Below are 23,048 nucleotides of genomic sequence, written 5' to 3'. Positions count from 1 at the left end.
GGGTTTCAAGACCACACGATGTACTTGAGAAACTGGTTTGTTGACTGGTGTTTGTTTATTACTCATTCCTGCTTTTCCTTTCTTGACTTTCTCTCAGGGGAGAGGCTAGCTTTGGTAGAGAATGTCTCTTCATTGCCTCTTTCTGTCTGTTCTTGGCAGATTGTGACAGAGATGAAAGAGTCAGAGCAAGAAGTTCAGGAAGGGGCCAAGACCCTGGAGTGCACTATGCGTGGTGTCCTTCGGGAACAACACCTGGAGAAGTACATCTCACCACATCACTGGGACAGCCTCATGAATGGACCTGTGCAGGTAGGGCTGCCAGGAGGATGCTCAGCACGTGGAGGCAGCTCCCACAGAAGCTATGGCCCAGAGCCTTATTTGTCTGTAGGTCTGATGCTGCTGGTGAAGAGTTTCTTGTGATGTGAAGCAGTTGAGGGTCCTGGTCAGGAGCCAGGCTCTGTAGTCCACCTGCTGGGTTTGAACCTGGATAGGCTTTGCTTTAGACACATTACTTGATTTTATATGCTACAAAAAGAGAGTAACATTAAATTGGAATTTGGGGGTTTACTTAGTAGAAGAGGACTTAACGAACAAGAGAGCAAGGTCCCACAATTGGTCCCCAGCACACGGGCACACACACACTGAAAACAGTAGCTAGCACTTGTAAATTTGACTTAGAGAAACGTGGTAGTTTCAGTAGATACAGTGGCATATGCCTAGCTCCCAGCAGCAGAGACAGGATCACTGCAGGCTCCAGGCCAGCCTAGAGTAACATAGTGAGTTCTAAGGATGCACCTTAAAATGCTATCTCCACAAAACAACAAAAATGGAAATTTTTTACTAATCAACTTTATTGTTAGAGGATTACTATTTAGACAAACAAGTTAATATATGTAAACCTCAGAACTCGAGTGTTTGTGGAGTTTCCATTTGAGACTGTTTTGTTTGTTTGAAATAGGGTCTCAATCTGTAGACCAGGCTGATCTCAAACTCACAAAGATCCAACTACCTCTGTGTCAAGTTCTGTGGTTAAAGACGTGCTTTGTTTTTGTTTAGTTTAATTTTATCTGTGTGGGTGTTTTGCCTGCATGTGTATCTATGCACCATTTTTGTGCCTGGTACCCACAGACACAAGAAGAAGGCACTATCCCCTAGAACTGGAGTTAGAAACAGTTGTGAGCACCACATGGATGTTGGCAATTGAACTCAGGCCCCCTGGAAAATCTACCAGTGCTCTTAACTGCTGAGCTATCTATCTCTCCAGCCCATTTGCTTGTTTTTTGAGACAGTCTCATATATCCCAGGTTGTGTTATTCATTAAGTGGTGCTGTTGACCATTCGAGAAAAGCCATGATGTACAACAAAACCCTGTAGCCGGAGTCTTCCTGCCTCGCCCACAGTCAGGACAAATCCTTGTCACCCGCCAGTCCCACAGCCGCTCAGACCCAACCAAATATACACAGAGACTTATATTGCTTTCAAACTGTATGGCCGTGGCAGGCTTCTTGCTAACTGTTCCTTTATCCTAAATTAATCCATTTCCATAAATCTATATCTTGCCATTCCATATATCTATACCTTGCCACGTGGCTTGTGGCTCCCGGCACCTTCACATGCTTCTTGTCATGGCGGCAGCTGGCAGTCTCTGGTCATGGCGGCGGCTGCAGCGTCTCCTTCTGCCTTTCTGTCCTTTTATTTCTCCTCTCTGTTAGTCCCGCCTATCTTTCCTGCCTAGCCACGGCCGATCAGTGTTTTATTTATTTATCAATCAGAACAACTTGACATACAGACCATCCCCCAGCACAGGCAAGTGCAGACCATCTCAAACACCTGCACTCAGGCCCGTGGTCCTAATCATCCTCTATACGGACCTGCTGGGTAAGGCCACAAGGAACCCAAGAGGGGCTCCCACAGGACATACAGATCATCCCACAGCAAAACCCACTATAGGAGTTTATTGAGGGAAGGGAATAGAAGGGGTGTGCATAGGCCTATGGAATGATCGTGCAGGAAGAGAGGGGAGGAGTAGGTGGAACCCACATTTATAGGTCCCCCCACACACACGCGCATATGGGCTAACATAGCTATACCATGTGTGCGCATAGATTACTTGATCACACTGCAAGTAAATGACGTGATCACACACCGCACAGATTATGTAGGACGTAAGGCCCTCATTTGACTAAGCATCTTGCCTGGCTATTGGACAGCACACTCTCACTCGTGTAGCTGGGGGAGTGGCTAGGATTTCTAACAGGTTGGCCTTGCATTTATTATGTAATCCACGCCCATGAGGGCCTGGAGCTCCTAATCCTCCTGCCCTCACCTCCCAGAGGCTAGAATTATAGGCTTATGACATCGTGCCCAGTTATAAGTGTCATATGGAAGAAAATCATAATCAGAAGTGTAGTAGGAATCTTAGAGAGTCTTATTAATAAAATCAAACCTGGGGCCAGTTATTGGGGTGAAATGCTGGATGGTCAGAGAGACAGAACAAGCCACAGCTAACCTCACCTGGCCAACTTCTCAGATGGTCTTGTTTCCTCAGACTGGAAGCCTCTGTGTCCTCATATCCAAATGGATCTCAGCTGAACTGTGCTGCTAGACGCCTGAAAGTTTAACCAGCCAAATGCTTCTAGTTTCTGGTCCTCATGCCTTATATACCTTTCTGCTTTCTACCACCACTCCCTAGGATTAAAGGCATGTGTCACCATGCCTAGCCGTTTCCAATGTGGCCTTGAACTCACAGAGATCCAGAGGGATTTCTACCTCTGGAGTGCTAGGATTAAAGGTGTGAGTGCCACCATTTTCTAGCCTTGTATCTAGTGGCTATTCTGTCTCTGACCCCAGATAATTTATTGAGCCAGTTTATTAGGGTGCACAGTATTTTGGGGAACACAATACCACCACATTTCCCCTTTTTTGTCTAAAATTTTAAAAAGCTTATAACTAATAAAGGAAAAATTATGTCCAATAAGTGTATACAATATACACAGTCAAAATTACATTAACGATGTCTAGTCCATTAACATTTGACAGATTCAGACAAAAAACTCCATTAATATATAACAATGTCCAGTCCAGTAACATTTGACAAATTCAGACAAAAAATTTTCATTACTTATTTAAAACAAGTAATTCCTTTTTAAAAGTATTTTTTCTTTTCATAATAGATTCAGTAATCTACCTTTTGTCATTTTTATATCTTCCTCTGTTTCTTTTTAGTGTAGATTCAGGGATTTACCCATTTATCCTATTATTCTTTATCTTTTTTTCTCAGAATAAATTCAGTGATCTACCTCATATCTATATTCTTTTCTCTTTCTTTTTTAAACAAAACCTCTGAATCTAATCTCCATGTTCAGCTTTTTTCCTGACCATTAACAATTAACAACTTGTAACCAACCATCATAAACAATGACAATGTCCATAACTCATTAAATGACCAAAAACCTCCCATCCTACTCTTGGGAATGTGGGCATTGTTTTCTTAAAATTACTTCCTGCTGGGTATGGGCGAAGGTATCTTTATCCTGAAAAGAAAAATTTTAGGTTAATTATCAAATTCTAGGAAAGGTAACTATATCTTTCGTTATCTAGTCTGTGTATAATGCCAAAGTTCAGGGTTTATCTCAGGTCCTTATTCAAGTAGTCTTTGAGACTGGATCATCTCAGCTAGTCATCTCAAAATTGCTCTGAGCATCTTGTAGTTCAAAGTTGATCTGTAGATGATGTTTGTCAGCTTAGTGATGTTATTATTGTCCATGTGGAATTGTTGTTGTGGGGCCCCATCTTCTTCCTGGAGACTTTGGTTGATGTTAGGCCTGGCCATGATTTCCTGCAGAAAACTGATAAGAGACTCTAACACAAAGACATATATGCAGCTAATTGAAGCCTTTTTTCTAGAATTAGTTAGTACTCTATATGACCATTCATATCTTAACAAAGTTTAAAATGTGTATATATAAATATATATATATATATATTAATCTTGTAAATTTTGATATAAAATTCATACTTTAATAAAAATTTAAAGAATCAGAATAGAATCAAAGAGTTGAGATTAGTAATAGAATAGTCCCTTAATTAATTTGGTTTTTCTCCTGTCCCATAGCAGAAGATGGCTCTTTTCTTGTGGCATGATACAGGAAGTTTGTATTTTCCTTTTAACAACATGCTTGAGTTTAAAGGAGGGAGCCATTCTCCAACTCCAAAGTCAGCTTTAAAATTTAATTGAACTGGGACTACAAGAAGACCAATAGTATTAAATTTCTTTAGAGAAGTGTAGCTAGAGTTTTCCTGCCTTACCCACAGTCAGGACAAATCTTTGTCACCCGCCAGTCCCACAGCTGCTCAGACCCAAACAAGTAAACACACAGAGACTTGTATTGCTTACAAACTGTATGGCCATGGCAGGCTTCTTGCTAACTGTTCTTATATCTTAAATTAATCCATTTCCATAAATCTATACCTTGCCACGTGGCTCATGGCTTACCGGTGTCTTCACATGCTTCTTGTCATTGCGGAGGCTGGCAGTGTCTCCTTCTGCCTTCCTGTTCTTTCTTTTCTCCTCTCTGTTAGTCCTGCCTATACTTCCTGCCTAGCCACTGGCCAATCAGTGTTTTATTTATTGACCAATCAGAGCAATTTGACATACAGACCATTCCACAGCACTTCCCCTTTTTCTTTTTTCTTTTTTTTTAAAGAGGAAGGTTTTAACTTTTACACATCTCCAAAGCCAGGTTGGTATATTTGGGAATTTGGGCATAACTTCTCTTACTACTTCCTGCTGTAGGGGGGCACTGTATCTTATGGGGACACAAAAAAAAATTTAGGATTATGGAGTAGTCCGTGAGGGTGTATCGTCTGAGCCAGTTGCCTTGAAACGATTCTGGATGTTGGATCATCTGGGCTTGGTGTCATCAGAGACCTTTCAGGGGGTCTTGGCTGGTCAAACCTGATGTATCTTAATCTGGAACAAATCCATAGCCTCTGGCTTTCTGTGGAAACAAAATCAGAGCCTCCTTTCCAAAGCAACATATTCTTACATCCAAATTTTGAAGTCAAGGTACCTTTAAAATATACATTTTGGTATAACTCAAGAGCTTTTGCAATCAAATGTTTTTCTTCAGTTACAAATATCAAAGAGAACATAATCCAGATTCTCTGTGTGGTAGCTATCTTTACATGGCTTATTTTTTATATTACCTTGAGCCTATTGCTTTAAACTGCAGCCTTCTAAGCCTGAAACAGCTGTGTGGCTGCTGGCTCCTCCTACTTCAGCTTCCCAACATGGCAGTGGTACGTTTTCCGCCAGCTCTGGGAGCCATCCTGGGTCTATGCTTTTATCAAAGCAGCGTGTAGCCCAGAAACCTCTTTTTTTTGTTTTGTACTAGCAAAGACTAAATTCACCACGCAGCTTAATGTGCCACTTGCAGAGGCCCAGCTTAATGTGCCATTTGCAGAGGCCTCATTCCCGCCATACTGCAGGTTGAGTGCACACACCAGGAACCCGCCATAGTAGCTCAAACACGCAGGCTCCCACTAGCTTGAGAGAAACAACTAGGAACTGTTTTTGGATCCATTTTAGGCTCTTTTTTCTCAGGTTTTAGGTGGAAACTCTTGCCAACACGTTGGGCGCCATTTGTAGCTAGAGTTTTCCTGCCTGGCCCACAGTCAGGACAAATCTTTGTCACCCGCCAGTCCCACAGCTGCTCAGACCCAAACAAGTAAACACAGAGACTTATATTGCTTACAAACTGCATGGCCATGGCAGGCTTCTTTCTAACTGTTCTTATATCTTAAATTAATCCATTTCCATAAATCTATACCTTGCCACGTGGCTCATGGCTTACTGGTGTCTTCACATGCTTCTTGTCATTGCGGAGGCTGGCAGTGTCTCCTTCTGCCTTCCTGTTCTTTCTTTTCTCCTCTCTGTTAGTCCTGCCTATACTTCCTGCCTAGCCACTGGCCAATCAGTGTTTTATTTATTGACCAATCAGAGCAGTTTGACATACAGACCATCCCACAGCAGAGAAGAGCAGAAACAAACATTTAGGAAGACTTATAAAATTTTTTATAGATGATATGCCAATAGGCCATTTTACACAGTTTCCTGGGATAGATGATTTGTCCTTTTTCTTCAGTTGTCTCATTTATCCAGTGTTCTTCAGATTCCTTAGCCTTCATTCTCCTAAAAGACAAAAATAAAAACCTTCACCCAGACTAATTTTGGGGAGGTTCCTTTTTGGCAAGTTATCTGATTAAATGAAAAGGCATGTGTTATTGGTATAAGTTAGTTTAAATTGGATGGTCATGCTGGTTGATGAACTATCACCTCCTCTAATTAAGAGGTGTCTCTTATTCAAATCGAACCTTTATCAATTTTGATGGTATCTACAGCTTATCTTCTCCTGTAGAAACAAAAGCAAAAACTTGTCCCCAACGTAACACATATCCTGGTTTCCATTCTGAGGTCAGCACATCCTTAAAGTATACAGGCTGATTTAATTCTGTAGTTTTTTCTATTATCCAATGTGTCTCTGCAGCTGTTGTTTCTTTCTCATTGGCATTGAGAAAATTCAAAGTTAATAGAGCATTATGCAGTCTACTTCTGGGGGGGTTTGTTATCCCTTTCTGTTTATTTTAGCATATCTTTTAGAGTTCCGTTTTATCTTTCTATAACTGCTTGACCTGTAGGATTATGTGGTATACCTGTAATAGGCTTTATATTATAATAAGCAAAAAATTGTTTCATTTTAACAGAGACATATGACAAAGCATTGTCAGTTTTGATTTGTGCAGGTATATCCACGATGGCCATAACTTCTAACAAATGAGTGATTGCAGAATCAGCCTTTTCAGAACTCAAAGCAGTTGCCCATTGAAATCCTGAATAAGTATCGATGGTGTGGTGTACATATTTCAATTTTCCAAATTCTGCAAAGTAAAACATGTCCATCTGCCAGATTTCATTCCTCTGAGTACCCTTTGGGGTACATCCTGCTGGTAATGGCATTTGATTGTAGAAGGAACAAGTAGGACATTTCTTTACTATTTCTTTGGCTTGTTGCCAGGTTATGGAAAAATCCTTTTTTAATCCTTTACTATGTGCTAGAGGGCCTGGCAGACCAGTATGGGATCGGATGTGAGTTATATATAAAGGATGACTCCTTTTACTGATTGTATCTTGTAATTGAATAAAGAGTGAAGTTAATTCTGAAGCATCAGGGATAAATTCTGCAGTCTCAATATGTAATACCACTCTTTCAGCATACTGAGAGTCAGTTACTATGTTGAGAGGTTCTGAAAAATCCATTAATACCAACAGAATAGCACACAATTCTGATTTTTGAACTGAATTATAAGGGCTTTGAACCACTTTACTTAAATTTTCTGATTTGTAACCTGCCTTTCCTTGTTTGTTGGCATCTGTATAAAATGTACGAACTCCAGATATGGGTTTTTCCCGTACAGTTCGAGGCAAGATCCAATCAGCTCTCTTTATAAGATCAATTCTATTGCTTTTGGGATATTTGCTGTTAATTTCTCCCAAAAAATTACTGCAAGCTCTTTGCCAGGGTTCACTTTCTGTCCATAATTTTTCAATGTCCTCCTTAGTTAAAGGTACGACAATTTCTGCTGGGTCTATTCCTGCTAACTGACGAAGTCTCAATTTTCCTTTCCAAATCAAGTCAGAGATTTTTTTCCACATAAGTTTTTTTAATTTTTTATTTGGTTTATTTGGTAAAAATATCCATTCCAATATAATATCTTCCCTCTGCATTAATATTCCTGTAGGAGAATGCCTAGATGGTAAAATAACCAAAATGCAATCCAGCTTTGTATCAGTACGATCCACGTGTCCTTCATGTACTTTCTTTTCTACCAAGGCCAATTCTTTCTCAGCTTCAGGTGATAATTCTCTTGTACTATTTAAGTCCTTGTCACCATCTAAGGTTTTGAACAAATTATTCAGTTCATCATTTTTTTACCCCAACAATAGTTCGTAGATGAGAAATGTCTCCAAATAATCTTTGAAAGTCATTAAGAGTCTGTAGTCTAGGGCTGGAGAGATGGCTCAGAGGTTAAGAGCACTGACTGCTCTTCCAGAGGTCCTGAGTTCAATTCCCAGCAACCACATGGTGGCTTACAGCCATCTATAATGAGATCTGGTGCCCTCTTCTGGCCTGCAGTCATACATGCTGTATACATAATAAATAAATAAATCTTAAAAAAAAAAAAAAGTCTGTAGTCTATCTCTCCTAATTTGCACCTTTTGGGGTCTAATTTTTTGTAGCTCTATTTTATACCCTAAATAATTAATAGAATCTCCTCTTTGTATCTTTTCAGGAGCAATTTGTAATCCCCAGCAAGGCAAAATTTTCTTTACTTCTTCAAACATTCTTTCTAAAGTATCTGCATTTGAGTCAGCTAGTAAAATATCATCCATATAATGATAAATTATAGATTTAGGAAACTTTTTACGTATCACTTCCAATGGCTGTTGTATAAAATATTGGCACAGAGTTGGGCTATTCAACATTCCCTGTGGAAGGACTCTCCATTGAAATCTTTTAACCGGTTGAGAATTATTATAAGTAGGCACTGTGAAAGCAAATCTTTTTCTGTCTTTTTCTTGTAAGGGTATTAAAAAGAAACAGTCTTTTAAATCAATAACTATGAGAGGCCATCCTTTTGGTAACAGAGTAGGCAAAGGAATTCCAGATTGTAGGGAGCCCATTGGCTGAACTACTTTGTTAATTGCTCTAAGGTCTGTTACCATTCTTCATTTACCAGATTTCTTTTTAATAACAAATACAGGAGAATTCCAAGGGCTGGTTGATTCTTCAATATGCTAAGCATGTAACTGTTCTTCTACCAGCTCTTCTAAAGCCTGGAGTTTCTCTGTTGTTAAAGACCAATCCTGAACCCATACAGGCTTGTCTGTTAACCATTTTAAAGGTAGAGCTGTTGGTGTCTTTGGGAGATCATCAGTTGTTGTGCCCTGTTCTTGTATAATATGGGTGACTGGTGACCACTCATTAGAATATCTTTTAATATTTCTCTCAGAAACATGTGCTAGTTTATGATTTGTTTCTGAGATTGGAGGGATGTTAATCTGAGTATTCCATTGTTGCAACAGGTCTCGACCCCACAGGTTCATAGCTATGGTAGCCACATACGGTTTTAATTTTCCTCTCTGTCCTTCTGGACCTATACATTCAAGCCATCTTGCACTCTGTTTCACTTGAGATAATGTTCCAATTCCTAACATTTCAACGTTTACCTCCTGAAGAGGCCAAGTTGGATGCCAAAATTCTGGTGCAATTATGGTAACGTCAGCACCTGTGTCTACCAGACCAGACAACAAAACACCAGTTATTTTTATTGTTATTTTTGGTCTTTGTTCATTTATAGAAGTTTGCCAAAAAATTTTCTTTATGTTTTTTCCTGAATTTTCTGTTCTCTCTGTTTCATCATCCTGACCAGCATGATTTATTCCAATAGGCATTTGGTTATTTAATTGCTCTGAGTAGGGGTTTCCTCTACAACTGCAGGAAAGGTTTGAACTGCATTTGCTGTGAGGGCCTGCCTGAGGCCCCTCTGGGAGTTTCCCAAAGACCATGGCAAAGGATTACCATGCCTGTCCCTTGTTGATCTACATTTGTTGGTCCAGTGTTTTCCCTTACCATACCTTCTGCATACTCCAGAAGGAAGGGGCATTCTGTTGCCATTGTTCCTTGAAGTCTACCATTGTTCCTTGAAGTCTCATGGACTTGGTAGTTGACAGGAGAGGGGCATATACTGAATGTGGGGTTTGTGCCAATGTGATCCCAAGTAAGCCAGTGTGTAATTACACTGCCAGGAGTCCTGAAGACTGTCTCAGCAAGGTGGCTGGCCTTGTCTCACTGGGCATGATGGGAAACAGAAGGACCAAGAGGCCTGTGAACACCTGCATGGTCTCACCTCTAGCTGCCCAGTGCCATTTGGTACAAAGGCTTGTTGCCATGGTTCTCCTGACTTGTCCGGACAGGCTAGATATTTGGATTTTAACATTTTGTGTAAATGGTATTAAATGGTCCAGGTTTGTAGCCTCCACATTTCATTTTATTATTTTTTTCTTTTAAGACAAGGACACAGGTAGCCCATGTTGGTCTCAAACTCACTATATAGCTGAGGCTGGCCTTTATGCCTCTCATCCTTCTGCCTCATTCTCCCAAGTGCTAGGATCACAGATATGTATCAGCAACCTAGAAGCCTCTGCACCTTAAGGTTCGGGTTTAGGTTTTCTATGCTTGGATTAGAACCCAGGACTTCATACAAACCAAGCAAGAACCTGCTCTTGAGATTTGCCCTCAGGAATTTATTTTTTATTTTTATTTTTTTTCCTGGGATGGGGTTTCTCTATGTAGTTCTGGCTGTCCTGGAACTCACTCTGTAGACCAGGCTGGCCTCGAACTCAGAGATCCTCCTGCCTCTGCATCCCAAGTGCTAGGGATTAAAGGTGTGCACCCCACTGCCTGGCAGGAAAGAATTTTAAATCTTTTGAGGAGACATTGTCTTCATACTGGTTGTCACAGAATTCTCATGACTGACAATTCTTCCTTCACAGGATACTGACTGGGTCTGTGTCACCACGAAGCATTCCATGATGCTTGAATGGCTGGGACTTGGTGTGGGTTCTTTCACTCAGAGTACTCCTCCAGCAGGACCTGAGAGCACAGGTAAGATGTTCATATGACCCAATGCACTTTCAACTGATAACAGAAACTATTGGGGTCCAGCCTCTTTAGCTTCCTTCCCAGGGGTCCAGAAGAGACGCTACTAACTGTGTGAATAATCTGAGGGAAAAGAATCTAAGTATATGGAGCTCTTTCATCCATCCACTTTATTCCTCTGCCACCCAAATTCCTCCAGTCTTCTAGGGAACCGGTCTACAGCCTCACCAACAGTAACTCTTTCACAGTACAATGCAATACTTTCAAGGTCCCCCCAGAGCTGCCGTGGTCAGCTTCATTTGCAACCCAAAAGGGGGGTGACTAGAGGAGGTGGGATCAGATAAGGGCTGGAATAAATCAGAAAGGGAATTTATGTGCTCAAAATATATTCTTATAAGTGGTTAGGTGAAACGTTACAAGTCTGTCATAAACGTGCTCAAACTACAATCTTACAGGTGGTTAGGTAAAAAAGTCTATAAGTCACTAAAATAAAACTGCCTCTATATGCCGCTGTTTTCTGACAGAGTGGGGGAGGAGTCAATTTGTAATCATAGCTTGAAGTACCTGGTATGAAGAAAACCCTTTTGTTTTAAAAATTGCTCTAGAGATGTGAAAGGGGGGGGAGATCTGAGCTTGATTTGCACAAGGAGCAAAGCTATGCACCTAGGAGACAGGGCTTGGCCTAGGAGACCGGCAATGTTTTCATAAGGATGTTTGCCTTATAATTCAGGGGGTTCAGGCACCTAGTGGGTGGTCTGACCAGCTATTCTATGTGTCAGTTTGTCTTTGGATGCTTTATTTGGAGCTGGCTCTATCTTTGGATGCTAGCTAAAGGGGATGTTTGCAGATATACAATTCAAATTCTAAAAAGGGAGCAGGATGCCAGGAGGCCGAAAGCCTTGTCTATGTGACCTTATCCAAGTACTTTAAATATATATGCCCAAGGAATGATCCATCCACACTGTTATAAGTTCTTGGGGAAATTATGAGAGCACACAAATTCATAGCAGGAAACAACTGATATATTAAAAGCTGAATAACACCAAATACTCCCTGAGATTTGGCCTTTTTCTCTGGAAGAATTCCTTGATTCTTCCAGGTATAGCTTTATCATATATGGCTGAATCTCTATTTCATCTTCCTGCAGCTTGTAGCAAGCTGGAGTGCAGTGAAAGCCAGAACCACATGACTCACATGCAGTGCCCATACTTAACAAATCTGAGCCAGTCAGCAAAAGACTTCACAGGAAAGCCATACACTGAACAGGCGCACTACAAATTAAAGAATACTGTTGTTCAGTACGAACATGGAAGTGCTTGTCAGAAACCGAGGAGTTAAAGCAGGAGCTGTAGCTCCGTCGATTGCTTGTCTAGTGTGCAAAAGCTGTAGGCTCCATCCTCAGCACCCCTGACACTGGACATGGTGGCACATGCCTGTAATCCCAGGACTCAGGAGGTAGAGGTAGGAGGATCAGAAGTTCAAGGTCATCCTCAACTATAGAACAACTTTAAGCCAGGCATAGTGACACACGCCTTTAATCCCAGCTCTAGGTAGGCAAAAGCAGACGACAGATCCTTGTGAGTTCAAAGCTAGCCTGGTCTATATAGTGAGTTCTAGGATAGGCAGGGCTGTTGAGAAACGCTTTTTCAAAAAACCCAACTAACTGTATAACAACTTCAAAGCCAGCTTGATCTGTGTGAGAACTTTTCTCAACACACACACACACACACACACACACACACACACACACACGTAATAATAAAAGTCAATTTAAAAAACCAGGGGACTTAACATATGGTTATGCACAATTATGATCCCAGCCCTCAGGAATTGGAGGCCAACCTAGGCTGTGTAGCAAGACTATCTCAAAGAAGAAACAAACACTGCAGAGTGAGAGGCTGGAGAGGGCTCAGCAGTTAAGATCATTGGTTGCTTTTACAGAGGATTCAGTTCATCTAGCCCTGGAGGATTGAACAGCAGCATCAGACACACTTGTGGTATACAGACATACATGCAGGCAAAAAATCCATATACATTAAAAATAAATGATTTTCACACATTTTATTTGTACTTATCCTCATTTGTATATATGATAGAGTAAAACCTTTCTTAAAAGGCATTTTTGGCTGGGCCTGGTGGCGCACACCTTTAATTCCAGCACTCAGGAGGCAGAGGCAGGTGGATCTCTAACAGCTCGAGTCCAGCCTGGTTTACATAGCAAGTTCCAGGACTACACAATGAAACTCCGTTTCCAAAAAGAAGGGAAAAAAAAAGCCTTTTATATTTTTTTAAACAATCATAAAGTGTAACAAACATACAAAAACTGTTAAGTCTCTGTTCCTGGCATTCCTCTCACTTCCCTTCCCAGGACTGCTTATTGCCATTAAAACTGTCTTGTGTGTGAGGTCTCATAGGTGCTCCTGTCCCACCTGCTTCCTTTCTTAGCCCAGGCAGAAGGGGAAGAGGAGGAGGAAGGGGAAGAGGAGGGTTCCCTGATCGAGATTGCCGAGGAAGCCGACCTGATTCAAGCAGACCGAGTGATTGAAGAGGAAGAGGTGGTGAAACCCCGGCGAAAAAAGAAGGAAGAGAATGTGGCGGACCAGGAGTTGGCTAAACTGCTTTTGGCCATGCGACTAGACCAATATGGGTCTGGAAGCACGGCTGGACAGGAGCAAGACACAGAAGAGTGGGAGGTAAACTCCCTTCCTCCCCTAAGGCCCAAAATGGGAAGAGGAGTCAGGTTTACCAAGAAGACTTAGGTCAGGTCCTGCCGAGACAGGCACTGCAGGGTTGGACCACTACTGTTACTACTGTTACTTCACTTCATCCTCACGGCGGGCGGGCGGGCGGGCAGGCGGGTGGGCAGGTGGATGGACCATCTTACACCTAACCTGAGGGTAGGAAAGCTGTGGTCAGTCAGAGGGGCCCACAAGAACTTAGATAAGAAGCAGGTGCCAGGTGCCTCTCGGAAGTCTTCAGAAGAATGTGGCACATGGCGTCACACCATGGTGTCAGTACTTCATTCTTCCATGTACCTTCTCAGACAACCCACGTTGTCTGAGCAGCCAGTACAGCAGATGCAGAGGATGAAAGTAAACCAGGAGAGCAGGCTTCGACCTTCAGTCACCCTGGAATCTGGCACTTACTTTAGAGCAGGAGTGTGTGAGTGCAAGTCCTGTGTCAGCTTTCCCCATGGTTAAGCATTTACTATGTGCTACAGCAGGAGACTGGCTACTCCAAATACCAGTTTGAAACCCTTACTGAGAGTGAAGGTCTGGAGGACAATTGGGATGCAGTAGTTTTCATCTGATGCTCTGTGCCTCACAGAGTGGGGGAGGGGGAGCGCGGTGCAGAGGCCTGAGCCCAGTTCTCAGGGTTTTTCTCTCTTGAATCACTTGGGATGGGGGCTTTAGTGTGGTGACATCTGTTTCACACACCAGTCTTCATCAAATCTTGTAACCTCATTCAGTAACAGAGCCAGAAAGGGAGTGCTTTCTCTTAAGACACTGTGAGTGCATTGGATCATTGTAGCCGGCCTATGGCAAACCCAGTATTAAGCACCTGCTTCTAGGCAACATTCACCAAAAGCCCAATCCCCTCTGCTGTGATTTTAGACACACTCCCATTCTAGAAAGAGAAATAGATAGTAGTCCAAGTGAGTTCAGACGGAGCAGGGGAAGGGAAGGAGAGGCTGTGGCACAAACACACCTGTTAGGCAATGTTGTGATGCTATCTGAGACAGTGTGTGTAAGATGGGCAGTGACAGCCATTGCTGGCCAGTGGAGGTCCTTCTCAGGGTTCCTCACATTGCCAAGTTGGCAGCCAGCACCCTAGGTCACGCCGCCTAAGAAGAGAGAAGATAGATTTGTGGCCCAGGCTGGTTCTAGAGTCTTTGTTCAGCTTCTCATGATGGAGTAACTGTTGAGAGGATTAGACAAAGTTCACTGGGGGTGGTAACTCCTTTGCTTCTGTGCTGGGGACCTCGGCTCACAGCCTGATATCGATGTCTACAGACCCAGCGTAACCAGAGAAAGAAAATGAAGAGGAGAGTGAAAGTTGAGCTTCGCAAACTGAACACCATGACTGAGGCTGAGGCCGATGCCATCCAAGACATCTGGCAGCTGGACCTGAATACTCGCTGGCAGCTTTACAGGTACGGGTACGGTGCCCAAGCCTAGGTAGTCTGTATCATTTCCCACAGAATTTCTTTGTGTTCCTAAAATGGGGAATGGGTCAGATTGGGCAGGACCTCATACAGCTCAGGTGAGACGTAGAGAGCCACTGGGAAGCTTTGACAGCAGACCTGTGTCTCTGTACCCTGTGCCTGCCTAGACTTCCTTCCTACCTCCTGATGACTCACAACATCTTTTATGGGGCATTTTAGATGCTTCTTGGTTTTTGTTTTTGTTTGTTTTGGTTTTTTGAGACAGAGTTTCACTGTATAGTCCTGGCTGCCTCAGCCTCTGCCTCCCAAGTGCTGGATTAAAGGCGTGTGCCACTACCACCCAGCCATTTTAGACTCCTGTTTTCTGTAATTCTGCATCTCTCATTCTCCCTGCCTGGACTGTTGACTCTGTAGGGTTTTAGGATTCACTTTAGGAAGTGGCACATCATTTACTCAAAAACACTTACAAAAGCAAGGCTTCCTTTTCCTGCTTCTTCCTTCTCCAGGCTATGGCTGCAGATGTACCAAGCTGACACTCGCCGGAGGATCCTCAGCTATGAACGCCAGTACCGCATCTCAGCAGAAAGAATGGCTGAGCTGAGAGTCCAGGAGGACCTGCACATCCTTAAAGATGCCCAGGTTGTGGGCATGACAACCACAGGTAGGAAGGGGGATTGACCTGTTCAGGACAAGTTCACCTTGGTGTCCAGATCCCATCAGAAGAAGAAAAATATGGTGAGAGCGTTGCAAGCCACCCTTATCTTGGGGACTCTTGGTGATGTTTTCCTCTTTCTTGCTGCAGAGCTTAAAACTCAAAACAATAACAAACAAGCATAAAGCTCAGGACCACTCAGTACCCTCAGTGCCCACCCACTCCCTCAGTGCCCACCCTCTCCCTCAGTGCCCACCCTCCCTCAGTGCCCACCCTCTCCCTCAGTGTCCACCCTCTCCCTCAGTGCCCACCCTCCCTCAGTGCCCACCCTCTCTCTCAGTAGCCACTCTAGTCCCAGATGAGCAGGAGGGCTTAGTTGTCTGCCAGCCCAGGAAAGGTGGACAAGAGGTAGCCCTTTGGGTTCTGTGCCCCACCTCAAAGGAGCCTCTCTCATCTTTCCTGATTTGAGGTGCTGCCAAGTACCGCCAGATCCTTCAGCAGGTGGAGCCTCGGATCGTCATTGTAGAAGAGGCTGCTGAGGTTCTTGAGGCGCACACCATTGCCACGCTAAGCAAAGCTTGCCAGCATCTCATTCTGATTGGGGACCACCAGCAGGTAAAGCAAGAATTCCTAGAGGATGGGGTGTGCTCTGAAGACAGGAGAGAGAAGACCCTGGCCTCTGTTTAACAGTCCTCAAGCTGATTGGTGACTTCCTGTGCTTATTCTCTTCCTTGAATCCCGTGTTATTTTCCTCTCCCATGCCAGTGCTGGAGATTGCACCCAGGGCCACACATGCTAGGCAGGACTTCTACCCTGGGAGCCATACAGACTAGGTTGGCCTCAAACTTGTAATCCTCCTGCCTCAGACTGCTGGGATTATAGAACTGTACACCTTGCTTAGTTCAAGTTCATCATGTTTTTATGTAAACAGTGTTTTCTTTTTTTTTTTTTTGTTTTTTCGAGACAGGGTTTCTCTGTGTAGCTTTGCGCCTTTCCTGGAGCTCACTTGGTAGCCCAGGCTGGCCTCGAACTCACAGAGATCCGCCTGGCTCTGCCTCCCAAGTGCTGGGATTAAAGGCGTGCGCCACCAACGCCCGGCCGTAAACAGTGTTTTCAAGTGTGTGGTGGATGCTTTGTTTGTGCCTGCATGTGTCAGTGCACCACACACCTGCAGTGCCTGTGGAGGCCAGAAGAGGGTGCTAGACTGCAGCTACAGTCAGTTGTGAGCTGATGCATGGGTGCTGGGACGTGAATTTGGATCCTCTGTAAGAGCAGCCAGTGTTCTAACCACAGAGCCATCTCTCCAGCCCTCACCATGGACAACTGCATAGAGAGCTCTTTAGTCTTTTACTTCCATTTTTGCTACCTGCTGGTCTGTCTCCTTAAAAAGAACCAAAGTGAATTTAAAAAAAAAACCCAAAAAGTAAATTAGCCAGGCATGGCCAGCTGGTGCTACATACTCACACGCCTGCCTCAGAAGAACCAAAACCTCCAAATCCCAGGCAATGAGAGCATGGCACTCTTAAAGCCCTCAGGGGCTTCCCACTGCTCTTGATGTCAAAAATCAAGCTTCTTTGGTTTTGAGATGGTCTCATGTAGCCCAGGCTAGCCTTGAATTCGATTGGTAGCTGAGGATGGCTTTATTCTCCCGACCCTTGCCTCCAACTTCCAAATATGGGATTATAGGACATGCTCAACTATAGCTGACCTAGGAGCTGCTACACAGCAAGACCATCTCAAAACGAGAGTGGGCTCTGTCTGGCTCTGGCTCACCCCAGTCTCAGGGCTCCCATTCACTGTCCTTCCTGTCCCCTTTCATGGCTTTCTTTTCAAATGAATGAATGACTGGCAGCTTCCTCCATGCTGTTGTCAACTCAGATGTCACTGTTCAGAGGCCTAAAGAATTCCCACCCCTGGGCTCTCCATTACATCATCTTGGGGTCTTCACAGTACTCTATTAATCCTTAACCTGTCAGCACCTAGACTAGTACACCGCCTTTCGACAGCAGGTGCTGGAATTGCACGCTGCGGGGTGATCAGTGTGTCCCAGCAGACAACTCTCAGCCATGTTTCTCTCCCCAGCTGCGCCCCAGTGCTAACGTGTATGATCTGGCCAAGAACTTCAACCTTGAGGTGTCCCTGTTTGAGCGGCTGGTAAAAGTGAACATCCCCTTCGTCCGTCTGAATCACCAGGTGAGCTATGGGGTTTGTGTTGCTACAGACATCTAGAAAGTTCCTGGGTGTGTGCCACCTGCCAGCAGTTAGAGCTGGCTTACCTGAAACAGCCCATCAGAAGCACTGTTTGAACCACTGCCAGGCCTGCTCTGCGGGACCTAGCCGCTTGCATCACCCTTCCTCCCAGTTGCTCTTCAGTAACTGCTCTGTAGGTTTCCTGCTGGTACTGCACCTCCAGAGAAGCTGCCCTTTGTCTTGCTCTTGTTGCTAATGACACCTGTTGTTTCAGCACCGCATGCGTCCTGAAATTGCCCGTCTTTTGACCCCCCACATTTACCAGGATCTGGAGAACCATCCCTCTGTTCTCAAGTATGAGCAGATTAAGGTCAGTCTGTCCTACCTGGTGTCAGCAGCTTAGGAAGTTTCCTTTCCTTGGGAAGAAATAAAGGCTTTTGAAAGTAGTAGAGGGGCTGGAGAGATGGCTCAGTGCTTAGAGCGTGCACTGCAGCCAGCATGGTGGAGCTCACCTTTAATCCTAGCACTTAGAAGACAGAGGCAGGTGGATCTCTGTGACTTTGAGGCCAGCCTTGCCTACATAATGAGTTCCAGAACAGCAAAGAGCTATATAATAAAGAGACTTTGTGTAATTTAAAAAAAAAAAAAATGTGTACTGCTTTTGCAGAGGACTCAAGTTCAGTTCCCAGCACCCACACTGGGGACCTCACAGCCTCTAACTCCAGTTCCAGGGGCTCCAACACTGATCATCTCTGGGCCTCTCTGCATCTTCTGATCTTCATGGGCACCCACACTCAGGTGCACATACCCACATATGGAGACACACACACAAAATTAAAAATAAAATTAGAATCTGAGTTGGGCAGTGGTGGTGCATGTTTTTAATCCCAGCACTCAGGAGGCAGAGGTAGGCGGATCTCTTGAGTTTAAGCCAGCCTGGTCTCCAAAGCAAGTTCCAAGACAGTCAGAACTGTTACACAGAGAAACCCTGTCTTGAAAAAAAATGAAACTATATATACGATACACACACACACACACACACACACACACACACACACACGATCTAATCTGTAAAGAGAAGGAGAAGCAGAGCCAGTTAAGGACTGCTGAGCCTTAGGGAGGAATAGGACAGAAACGGGATCTTGACCTGTTTAAATCAGTTCTGACACTTGGTAGCTATGTGAACTTGGGCAAGTGAGGCAAGAGATGCAGGTGTCATGGTGTTCTGTGCAGTAAGAATGGCAACTCCCACCTGTCTCCAGCTGTGTGGAGGGGCCTGTGTGGCAGTCAGCACGTCAGCTTCTTCTTCATCACAGCTACTGTCTGTTGCCTCGGCCATGGCAGGTGATTGGATACTTGGAAAACCAAAATAGGCTTAATTATTCTCTAGCTCCGTGCCTAGATTAAGCACGTGACCAACTTCAGCAGGCTGTGAGGTGGGGGTACAAAAGCAGTCTCTTCCTGGGGGTCAGTGGTCAGTGACATAAGACAAGAAGAAGAGCCAAGAGCTTGGTGTAGCTCAGAGGTACAGCACCAGCTTATATGTGTGAGGCTCTGGGTTCAGTCCCAGTGCTGAAGGAAAGGGCAAGTGTGCCTGCCACAAGGGCGTCTCTGACATCTGTCTGTCGCCTTGCTTTTTAGGGGGTCTCCTCCAACCTTTTCTTTGTGGAGCACAACTTTCCCGAACAGGAGATCCAAGAAGGCAAAAGCCACCAGAACCAGCACGAGGCACACTTTGTGGTGGAGCTGTGCCAGTACTTACTGTGCCAGGAGTACCTGCCCTCCCAGATCACCATCCTCACCACTTACACAGGGCAGCTCTTCTGCTTGCGCAAACTCATGCCTGTCAAGACATTTGCTGGCATCAAGGTCCATGTGGTGGACAAGTACCAAGGGGAAGAGAACGACATCATCCTCCTCTCTCTAGTGCGGAGCAACCAAGAGGGCAAGGTGGGCTTCCTCCAGATCTCCAACCGCATCTGCGTAGCCTTGTCCCGGGCCAAAAAAGGGATGTACTGCATTGGGAACATGCAGATGCTTGCCAAGGTGCCCTTGTGGAGCAAGATCATTCACACCCTTCGAGAGAACCACCAAATAGGCCCAGCCCTCCGCCTCTGCTGCCAGAACCACCCTGAAACCCACACCCTTGTATCCAAAGCTTCTGACTTCCAGCAAGTGCCAGAAGGAGGCTGCAGCCTGCCCTGTGAGTTCCGGTTGGCCTGCGGGCATGTGTGCACACGTGCCTGCCACCCGTATGACTCCTCCCACAAGGAGTTCCAGTGCATGAAGCCATGCCAGAAAGTCATCTGCCCAGATGGGCACCGGTGCCCACTTGTTTGCTTCCAGGAGTGTCAGTCTTGTCAGGTCAAAGTGCCCAAAGTCATTCTTCGGTGTGGTCACAAACAGATGGTTCCGTGTTCAATGCCAGAGTCAGATTTTTGCTGCCAGGAGCCTTGCCCCAAGGTACTAAGATGTGGCCACAGATGCAGCTACCTGTGTGGGGAGGATTGTGTGCGGCTATGTCCAGAAAAGGTCACTGTAAAACTGAGGTGCGGGCACAGTCAACAGGTGAAGTGTGGCCATGTGGAAGATCTGAAACACGGTCTGACCGTCAAGTGCAGCACCAAGTGTGGCACCATCCTAGACTGTGGCCATCCCTGCCCAGGCTCCTGTCACAGTTGCTTTGAAGGGCGCTTCCATGAGCGCTGTCAGCAGCCCTGCAAGCGCCTGCTTATCTGCTCACATAAGTGCCAGGAGCCCTGCATTGGTGAGTGCCCACCCTGCCAGCGGACATGTCAGAACCGCTGTGTCCACAGCCAGTGCAAGAAGAAGTGTGGGGAGCTGTGCAGCCCCTGCGTGGAGCCCTGTGTCTGGCGCTGCCAGCATTACGAGTGCACCAGACTCTGCTCCGAGCCCTGCAACCGGCCCCCGTGCTACGTGCCTTGTACTAAGCTGCTGGCTTGCGGTCACCCTTGCATTGGTCTGTGTGGGGAGCCATGTCCCAAGAAGTGCCGTGTCTGCCAACTGGATGAGGTCACCCAGATCTTTTTTGGCTTTGAAGATGAGCCTGATGCCCGCTTTGTACAGCTGGAAGACTGCAGTCACATCTTCGAGGTGCAAGCCTTGGACCGCTACATGAATGAGCAGAAGGATGATGAAGTTGCCATCAAGTTGAAGGTCTGCCCCATCTGCCAGGTACCCATCCGAAAAAACCTGAGGTATGGAACCAGCATCAAACAGCGACTGGAAGAGATAGAAGTCGTCAAGGAAAAGATCCAGGGCTCTGCAGGGGAGATTGCAGCCAGCCAGGAACAACTTATGGCCCTGCTGGAGAGCAAGACTCTCTTCCAACAGCTGCGTCCTGAAGAATTCCTGATGCTCACAGAAAAGCTGGCCCAGGAAAACCTATCAGTGAAGGACCTGGGCCTTGTGGAAAATTCCATCACCTTCTATGACCACTTGGCCAACCTGGAGGGGTCCCTGGAAAAGGTGCATTACTTAGAACGTCAGAAAGTGAGGACTCGACTTGACCAGGTCCATGAGTGGCTGGCCAGGAAGCGCCTGAGCTTCAGTAGCCAGGAACTGAGCGACCTCCAGAGTGAAATCCAGAGGCTCACCTATCTGGTGACCCTCCTGATGCGCTGCAAGATGGCAGAGGAGAAGGTGAAAGGCAGTGTAGCAGAAGAGGTCGCCAGCATCCGGAATATTCTTGAAAAAACATGTAAGTTCACGCAGGAAGATGAACAGCTGGTGCAGAAAAAGATGGATGCTCTGAAAACCACCCTTCCCTGCTCTGGCCTGGGCATCTCAGAGGAAGAACGGGTACAGATTGTCGCAGCCTTGGGTGTTCCTCGTGGCCATTGGTTCAAGTGCCCCAACGGCCACATCTATGTGATCACTGAGTGTGGGGGAGCCATGCAGAGGGGCACCTGTCCTGAGTGCCAGGAGGTAATTGGTGGCGAGAATCATACTCTGGAGAGGAGCAACCAGCTAGCCCCGGAGATGGATGGAGCCCAGCACCCTGCCTGGTCAGACACAGCCAACAACCTGATGAACTTTGAGGAGATCCACGGGCTGATGTAGAAGATGGCACCCCAAGGCCTTTTGCCCTGCAACCTCAGAGCCAGGGTTGGCTCCCTAGGGAGGAAGCAGTTTGTGTCCTTTAGTCTTCACTCTTGTTTAAGGATCCATGTTTAAGGTTTGCCCATGTGATTCTAGATGTACCCCTGCGCTAGAGTAAGCACTTTACCTCCAGCACTGAGCAGAGCCCACACTTCTCACCTCCTCTCCTTTATCAAGTGGGACTCCTGGGAGCATCTGGCCTCCACCCCCGCGGGGCTCTTAGGGTAACTGGATCCTGGCATGGTCAGCACTTCTGCATGCTCCCAGGGTGCACTGCTTGTCATGGTCAGGCCTTAACGTGCGGACTAACTTCCATTGTAGTAACAGCGGCCCAGAGCTTTAGGAACCACTTACCCAAGGAGCACAGAATCCTGGCCCCTACTCCTCAGGCTCCCGCTCTCCTGGAGGTGGAGGCCTGTGACAGACACTCACCAACTCCTTTTGATCCAGTTACACAGTCACCATCCCCAGTGGGGTGGGGGTGGGGCTTCCACAGCAGGCACAGGCTGAGTGACCCCCACACCCTCCTGAAACTTGTACTCAAAGAGCAGGGGTGGAGGTTGGGGGAGGGGTGTGTCTCGACCTCTGTAGGGGAGGTTCAGTGGTGGTGCTGTCTGCACATTCAGTGTCTGCAGCACCTTTTGGAAGTCTTCATCCGGGCACCCTCCCTTTCAGCCTTGGCCTGGGCAGGGTTAGCATCCCAGCAGCTTCTGCAGGCCCTGGCCCCAGGCCCATGGCCTGCATCTGCATCCCTGTCCAGTGTTCCTTAGAACAGATTTAGGCATCTCAGGTCCTTTCTAATGTTGGCCAGAAAAACCCCTTTCTTATGTATGCATTTCCTTTTGTTGTCTTTACTATGCACTTTAGCCCATAAAGCCAATTAATAAAAACACCGATTGAGAAAAACCTTTGGGTTTTTACTGTATTGGTAACTGATGAACCTAGGGCTTCACTCACTTAGGTTCCACTACCACCCCATCTGTCTTCCTAACTTTCAGTAGCAACTTGGGTGGCCAGAGAATTGTGGGTAGGGTACTGTCTATGGTGAGGCATGCATCGTTTTTTTTGTAGTGGGGATCATTTAGTTGGTGAGCCAAATCTGACCCATGGTAAGACATTGGTCGGCCTACAGCAAATGTCTCATGAGTTCCCTGAGAGAAACTACATATCCATGCATATTGCTAACAGAGGTCTGCAC

General features: G+C 45.6%; 1 protein-coding gene across 4 annotated transcripts in view; it reads left to right on the top strand.

Annotated features, from left to right (window-relative positions):
* Znfx1 (zinc finger NFX1-type containing 1) overlaps positions 1-22,757 on the top strand; it is a 49,893-nt gene extending 27,136 nt beyond the window's left edge. For all 4 annotated transcript variants that reach the window (XM_028868558.2, XM_028868561.2, XM_028868557.2 and 1 more), the window contains exons 6-14: positions 160-309; positions 10,616-10,727; positions 13,167-13,414; positions 14,735-14,874; positions 15,393-15,547; positions 16,008-16,153; positions 17,621-17,731; positions 18,003-18,098; positions 19,370-22,757. In XM_028868558.2, the coding sequence (XP_028724391.1) occupies positions 160-309; positions 10,616-10,727; positions 13,167-13,414; positions 14,735-14,874; positions 15,393-15,547; positions 16,008-16,153; positions 17,621-17,731; positions 18,003-18,098; positions 19,370-21,811 (3,600 nt within the window). In that variant the 3' untranslated portion in view covers positions 21,812-22,757. The remainder of the gene's footprint in view (positions 1-159; positions 310-10,615; positions 10,728-13,166; positions 13,415-14,734; positions 14,875-15,392; positions 15,548-16,007; positions 16,154-17,620; positions 17,732-18,002; positions 18,099-19,369) is intronic.
* Positions 22,758-23,048: the final 291 nt, after the last annotated feature.

The sequence above is a fragment of the Peromyscus leucopus genome, chromosome 4 (assembly GCF_004664715.2).
Source record: "Peromyscus leucopus breed LL Stock chromosome 4, UCI_PerLeu_2.1, whole genome shotgun sequence".
Taxonomy (NCBI): domain Eukaryota; kingdom Metazoa; phylum Chordata; class Mammalia; order Rodentia; family Cricetidae; genus Peromyscus; species Peromyscus leucopus.
Note: the sequence above shows the minus strand (reverse complement) of the source record. Positions and strands in the feature narration are given on the sequence as shown.